The sequence below is a fragment of the Nicotiana sylvestris genome, chromosome 12 (genome assembly GCF_000393655.2).
Source record: "Nicotiana sylvestris chromosome 12, ASM39365v2, whole genome shotgun sequence".
NCBI classification, from domain to species: Eukaryota; Viridiplantae; Streptophyta; class Magnoliopsida; order Solanales; family Solanaceae; genus Nicotiana; species Nicotiana sylvestris.
Window position 1 is genome coordinate 33,051,796 of NC_091068.1, and position 7,876 is coordinate 33,059,671.

General features: G+C 40.3%; 1 protein-coding gene across 1 annotated transcript; it reads left to right on the forward strand.

The window, feature by feature from the left end:
- Positions 1–4,225: 4,225 nt before the first annotated feature.
- LOC138882875 (uncharacterized) lies at positions 4,226–6,252 on the forward strand. Its single transcript, XM_070163512.1, has 3 exons — positions 4,226–4,774; positions 5,080–5,248; positions 5,504–6,252. Exons 1-3 carry the CDS (start codon positions 4,226–4,228, stop codon positions 6,250–6,252), a joined length of 1,467 nt encoding a protein of 488 aa, XP_070019613.1.
- The last annotated feature ends 1,624 nt before the right edge of the window (positions 6,253–7,876 follow it).

Genomic DNA, 7,876 nt, shown 5'->3' on the forward strand with positions numbered 1-7,876 from the left:
TGATCCCTTAACTGCCTTTACATGAAGTCCTACTAGTTTTGTATATCGCCTAGTTTTATTATTTTGAGCAGCCTAAGTAAAGCCTAGAACCACCCTAAATAGAGGTCCAATGCCTCCTGAACCATATGTATGGGACGGGTAGTGCACGCATAAGGGTACGACTTAAAATTGAATTAGAGCGCTTTTAGGTAAACAACTTCAACATAGTAATCGGGTAGCAAGAGATGATAGTCTGTGCCCGCTGAATAATATGAGTAATTCCCTACCTTAAGGGAGTTGCGAAGTACTATTTATGTTGCATGGGGTAATCCTTTAGGCTAAAAAACTTAGGACCCCCCTTTCTTTATACACTTAGTCATCTAATATAGACCGTTATAGTTGTATCCTTGTAACCCTTAAGATTTTTATCAATTCCCATTATTTTATAATAAAACTCTTTGACATTTTTGTTTATCTAATCATCTTGCCTAATTATAATCCACATAGTCTTAAGTTCGGCTGGGACCCACAGTTGTGGACCTCGAAGAATGCCTAACACCTTCTATTTGAGGTAATTTGAGCCCTTACCCGATCTTTGTTGGCGTTGACTTGTCAAATAGAGTTATCTGCATAATAAGTGTCCTAACGCACCTTAAAACTCATTAGGTGGTGGCTCTTATTCTTTTAGCACTCTATCTCCCATCCAAAAGAGTTGTCATAATGTCGAAACCTGCTTTTGAGAGAAAACAGGGGGCGACTGCATGTCGACTCTGCTGGAGATACACTTAGGTTCTTACCATAATAAACTTGGCTTATGTGGATTATTTTCTTTGTTATAAAATTCACATCCCTTCCCTTCTCCACCTCTATTTATTTAAATTTGTTATAACATGCACATCCCTTCCCCGTTCACCATTATTTGTTATGACTGCTCTCCATTTTGTTTAAAGACTGCTATATCATGCCTCTCCCATCCCTACTCCCTTACTTTCTTTATTACATTCTCGCATATATTCCACAAACTAAATTCTTCCTTTGTCTTTCTTTTTTATGTTTTTCATGTTTTACCTTAATACTGCATTTACTGCTTTTACATATTAATCATGCAATTACTTGGCAATGTGTTATTATCTCTACATAAAGCATGCTATGTATCATACTCCACTCGTTCCAATTATCAACATAGCGACGCTTGATAAGTGTCTGTACTCTTCTATAATTACCCTTTTTTAAATCGAAAAGACTTATTTACGGTAGACTAGTCGATTAGCGGTGCAGTCGACGGTCCCGTGGCCTTCCATCTCAAGTTGTCCACTTGAGAGTACCAGTCTAGACCATTCTCCAACATCAAATGTACATGCATCATGTTAAACCTAGTACGGGTTATGACGTTGTTAACGTAATAGCCCGATAAGATAAGCCTTGTCCAAAGTCCGACAATATTTCCACAATCCCAATGAACACTACCATGTTATATGCATTATTTGGAGAAAATATGCCAATATGTTGATCATTATTGTGTAAATGGTCGAATCTGGAGGGGGAAGGGATAACCTTATTTGTTTGTAGAAAATGAAGCATGAAGTCCCCAGGTTCGGCATGGTCCAAAACATCCCACCTCTGCTACTTGACTAGTGGAAAAATCTCGCGCCTAGCGACAAGAATCATGTGAGAAAGGTACTTGGTGACTTGTTATTTTTGCTCGATATCCGACCAAATAGGGCATTGATTGAGGCTGCTACCAAGTACTGGGATGAGAAAAGGGTCGTCTTCCACTTTGGTGACATAGAAATGACTCCTCTCCTAGAATAAATAGGAGGCTTCGCTAAGCTGCCAATGGATAGTCTAGGGTTATTAGTGCCAGAGAATCGCACCCCTTGCAGTTTTCTAAAAATGCTAGGTTTCAAGAAAAATGATGAGTTGCTTTGTTTGAAGAAGTCATACATCCCAATTGAATTCTTTTATGAGCGTTATGTGCACAGTAAGTCATATCATCTTCATCATGAGGAACTCTCCATCACTTCTTGGGGTTGTTGGTATTTCCAATGAAAGCGGGAAGGATCCATACATGTTTAAGAATGGTGGGGGGTCTTTGATGGAAGGAGTGGAGGGAGAGAGTTTTGCCATCATCCCCATGATCTTAGCTAAAATGTACCGCGCTCTAGATCGATGCAAGTAGGGATTCAGGTACTTCGAAGGTTGTAATCTGTTATTGCAAGTCTAGTTATTGGAACACTTTCAGAGGGGAGAATATCACCAAGAGCTCCTGCGATGACCGTTGAATGACTACATAGCTTACCATTACCCAAAGAAAATGACATTTATCCCAAATAGGTTTGCACAGCCTGGAAATGCTGTAAGTTGTGTGCGTTTCTTCAGCAATCTGACAGATGAGCAGGTACACTAGATGTTTGAATGGTTTCCTAGCAATGAGTTTATCATCCGGTCAAGAGAGACTACTCCTCTGCTACTGATCGGGTTGAGGGGAATCTATCCTTATGCTTCTATAAGGGTAATGAGACTAGCGAGAAGAAAACAGGTTATACCTCGGGTTTCCAACATGGTCTAGTACAAAGCAAATTTCAAAGGGAACGTCGTTCCATTCAAGTTTGAGGCACAACACATGTGGAACTAGAATGTCATTATGGAAAAAGAAACTATAGAGCCAGACAGGTATCATGCCGGTCATGTGTACTTCTACCCATCATGGCTGGTGGACGATATAGCAAGAGACATCAAGCCAGGAATTAATCTGAAAAACAGGATCATAGATGCTGCTGCTGAAGCACAGGTTAAGTATAAGAGGTTATGCAAAAGGGTCTTTGAGCCTGAAGCTAGGCATTTGGAACAACACAAAGTGGATATAGAAGCAATCAATGAATGGAGGAAAATTGCCACTAAGTCAACAAAGAGATTAGAATATTTAGAACAAGGGTTGATGGAGCTTGAGGGGAAGATGAGAAAGAGGCCTTCAAATTGTCAAAATACGGATGGAAGTGAGGGAGGGCATCTAGCAACGACTTACCTATTGTTGGATATGCGCGACCTGGGGAACCTGATTGATGGAGTGAAGCACGGGGAAGGACCTTCTGGGACCAAGTAAATTAGGAAATGATGTCCTTTACTGCTTTCTAGCTTAGTTTTAGATTTTGATTGTAATAAGGCTGAATGTCATTAGTAACTTTCTCATTATTGTCGATTTAGTAAGGATTTGATTCATTTTTGTATTAATGAAATCACAAAATTATTGGCATTGATTTTATCCAAATCTACATGTCACTTAGGCCTACCTTGGGCACAACGAGTTCCCCCAAATTTGGACGCGAATTATTACGTGATTTTGCAAAACATACTTAATATTGCAAGCATTTCTTCAGTATCCCTTACTAACTTGGTTTCCTTTTTGTTTTTATTTCTTTTAATTATTCCCATTCCCCAAGGTTGATTCATGCATACTGGCATCGTCCACATATCACACTAGATCCAGAGTTCCTCCACCTCCTCCTCCACCAAGTGATCCTAAAAGCATAAGCAAAGGGAAAGGAAAAATGGATGATTTAAGCGGTATCAGAAAAGACAACGCTACAATGGTAGAAAACACTGAAACCTCAGATGGTCGAAGTACTCTGGCACATAATGAATTGGTCTTACGCTTGAAACAGAAAATCCTGGAGCTACAAGGAGAACTTGAGCAGGTCTGAAACTTGACAAACCTCTCTTTCACCCTAAACGTCCCTGATATTAACCAACAAAATCCAAATACCCAAAACCCAGCATCACCCCAAAACACACAAAACCAAAACCCACCACCGAATCCTCCTACACCACATCACTACCCCACACCTCCTCAAAACCATAACTCTCCACCGGTACCTACTCCTCAATAACACCATCATTGTCCAACTCAATACCGACAAACCACCACTTATCATACTACCCAGAATGTACCATAACCTACTCCTGATCCCCAAAACTCAACCAATGACCACCCTTATGACCAGATTCCCTAAGTTCACCAAAGCAATCCCATATATGTGGAAACTTTACCCCACAACAAACTCTATATATACCGGAATCAACCAAGAAAGACCTGCTCATTGAGAACATGGAGGAAGAACTCAAGAAGCCCACTAGTAGAGTTTAGAGTGTCGAAAGTGGTAAAGGCATTGGATGTTTAAACTATGAGGACTTGTGTATTCATCCAGATGTGGAACTGTCGAAGGGTTACAGACCTCCCAAGTTCGAAATGTTTGGTGGAACTAGTGACCGGAAGGTGAATCTAAGGACATATTGTGAAAAACTTGTAGGAGTGGGCAAAAATGAATGGATCCGTATGAAGCTGTTCATAAGAAGCCTTACAGGAGATGCTTTGTCTTGGTACATCAGTCAGAACCCGAAGAAGTGGGTTAATTGGGTGATCATGGCATCATATTTCATGGATAGATTCAGGTTCAACATAGAAAACACACCAGACATTTTCTACATTCAAAATCTCAAGAAGAAACCAATGGAAACCTTCTGCGAGTATGCTACTCGGTGGAGATCTGAAGCTGCGAAGGTAAGGCCATCACTTGAAGAAGAACAGATGAATACGTTCTTCATTAGAGCTCAAGACCCGCAGTACTATGAATGGCTAATAGTTATTAAAAACCATAAATTCTCTGACATCATCAAGCTTGGAAAAAGAATAAAAGAAGGGATTAAGAGTGGAATGGCGATGAATTTCAAAGCATTACAGGCCACGAACAAGGCCTTGCAATCAGGAGGTATATCGAAGAAGAAAGAAGTGGGTGCTGTAATGGTGGCCCAAGGTCCTAAGTCTCCTCTCACATACTAAACACCTCCACCTACATACCAGCCCTCACCCCCATATACCAACAACCTGCTACCATCTACCATGCCTATAACATCCTACCTATATATTATCACTCACCACCACCCGCTCAACAATATTACCAAAATCCAAGACCAAATTTCGACCGCAGACCACCCAGACAATACAATCCAATTACTGAAACCATAGACCAGATATATGAGAGACTGAAGGATGTTTGTTATGTCACTCCCATTCCTGCTGTCACTATTGTAAATTCTTCTCAGTGGATTAATCCAAACAAGACATGTGCCTATCACTCAGGCATGAAGGGTTATACCATTGATGAGTGTCGCACACTGAAGGACAAGATTCAGACATTAATCGACACCAAGGTCATACAAGCAAAAGAAGCTGCACTCAATGTTCATAACAATCCTCTTCCGGATTACAGAGGTAAATGCGTGAATGTTATAGAGACCGATGAAGAATGGGATCCGAAGGGGTCAATTGGACTCATTCGGGAGGGGGATGATCCTAAAACATCTTCAGTCACCCTCACGCCCATTATGGTACAAACCCAAGAACCGCTTGAAGTCGAGGTAACCATACCAACACCGTTTGAAGTCGAGGTAGCCACACCCTTTACTATGATAGTAGCACCCACTCCATCTTACTAGTCTGATGCTATACCATGGGATTAAGTTGCAGAAGCAAAGAGTAAAGAAAAAGCAAAAATGGAAGAAACTGGTGCAGCACAAGGCATGACTAGAACTGGCAGGGTTTATATACCAAAGCACTTGGGAAGATCAAGCAAACAAGATGCATCTAAGCCACCTGTTGTTGAGACTGGCCCTGATGATCTTTGGAGAAAACTACAAGCGAGAGAATACTCTATGGTTGACCATTTGAACAAAACTCCCGCTCAGATATCTATCTTGTCACTACTACAAAACTCTGAGACACACAGGAATGCCTTGATGAAAGTGCTGAGTGAAGCTTATGTATCCACCAACATCACTAGTGGGGAAATGTCCAACATGGTTGAACATGTACTGGAAAGCCACAAAATCACCTTTCGTGAAGATGAGTTGCCACCAGAAGGACTAAGTCACAACATAGCACTACATATCACAGTGCAATTTGAGGATAAGTTCATCGTCAAGGTCCTGATAGATAGGGGTTCAAGTCTCAAGATATGTCCATTGACTACTATGAAGAGGTTAGGTAAAGGCTTGCACGAGATACGAGCAGGAAGCATGAATATAAAGGCATTTGATGGATCTCAAAGAGCCACAATCGGAGAAATCAACCTCAGCCTACAGATAGGACCAACCTGGTCTGATATTGAGTTTCAAGTGCTGGATATATCTACTACCTATAATCTATTGTTGGCACGACCCTGGATACATGCCGCTGGGGCAGTGACCTCTACTCTACATCAGGCTGTGAAGTTTTAATGGAACCATCAGGAGGTGATCATCTATGGAGATGGAAGTAATCCCATCTATACCAATCAGACTATTTTAGTCATCAAGAATAGGAAAAAGTTAGGTAGAGAAACATACCATCGTATTGAGCACGTCAACACAATCGAAAAAGATAAATAGTGGAGCAACAAGATAGAAAGCATACTGCTATGGACAGGTTATGAACTTGGCAAATGTCTCGGTAAGAATCTCCAAGGGATCACCAAACCAATACAACCGAAGCGTTATGGTACAACTTTCGGGCTTGGGTATGAATATACTTGACGAGTACCAAAATTGGTCGTCGCCATGGCGTGGACCTTATTATCTGCTGGAACAACCAGTACTATATTTGCACCAAACATTTCATCAAGCTGACATGATGTGGTGGTCTGAGGAAGATGAAGCCTTAGCTAGCATGATAAAGCTGTTTCCGGATGATGAAGACATGGATTGCAATGCAATAGTTGAGGAGGAGGAGGAAGACCTTACCATTCAAATCGTGGAGAAAGAAGTTGTTCTCAATAATTAGACTGCTATACCATCCCGGGCCCGTCGAGTTCCTGGGTAGCTTGGTAATTAGCAACAGTTATTCTTAAAACAATTTTCGAGCATCTAAGACATTTTCAGTATTTTGTTTTGAACGTTTTTTTAAATAATTGCTCGAGTCATCGAGCTGTACTTGTTGACATTTTCATATTTTATTAAAACATTGCTAATTTTAGTATTTATTATTATTCATTATATTTTCTCTCTATAGTATTATTATTACCAATCCCGATGAACCTACGACTGTGACATGTAATGAGACAACGTAACATAAGGATAGTGATTCAGATGATCTGGAAGATGATATGATATATGAGTTAATCATCAGATAAGTGGAAAATTTTGAAAACAAACCTAAGTCTAATTTGGACGAAACTAAGACAGTTAACTTAGGAGATTCTGAAACAGTCAAGGAAACACGTATAAGCATTCACCTATCACCATCAGAGAAGGAAGAGTATGTCAGATTTCTAAAAGAATATGAAGATATCTTTGCATGGTCTTACGATGATATGACTGGTTTGAGCATATCCATAGTAGTTCACAAGCTACCTACCGATCACGTGTGTCTATCGGTAAAACAAAAGCTTAGAAAGTTCAAGCCAGATATGAGTTTGAAGATAAAAAAGGAAGTCACTAAGCAAATCAAAGCCAAGGTTCTCAGAGTGGTTGAGTATCCGACTTGGTTGGCCAACATCATGCCAGTCCAAAGAAAGATGGGAAAGTTAGAATGTGTGTTGATTATCGAGATTTAAACATGGCAAGTCCCAAAGATGACTTCTCGTTGCCCAATATACACATATTGATCGACAACTGTGCCAATCATGAACCCCAATCCTTTGCAGATTATTTTGTGGGATATCATCAGATCTAGATGGATGAAGAGGATGCCAAAAAGATAGCCTTTATCACACCATAGGGAATTTACTACCATAAAAAAATGTTGTTTGGTTTGAAGAATGTTGGATTCACCTACAAGAGAGCCATGAAAACCATTTTCCATGACATGATACACAAGGAAATAGAGGTGTACGTGAATGATATCATCATCAAATCCAAAAGGAGT

Excerpts from the sequence above, each read along its gene's own strand:
- LOC138882875 (XM_070163512.1), top strand. The coding sequence starts at position 4,226 with ATGTTTGGTGGAACTAGTGACCGGAAGGTGAATCTAAGGACATATTGT. Across the intron at positions 4,775-5,079 it reads AGAAGAAAGAAGTGGGTGCT|TGGATTAATCCAAACAAGAC; the intron begins GTAATGGTGGCC and ends AATTCTTCTCAG. Across the intron at positions 5,249-5,503 it reads TCCTCTTCCGGATTACAGAG|AAGCAAAGAGTAAAGAAAAA; the intron begins GTAAATGCGTGA and ends ATTAAGTTGCAG.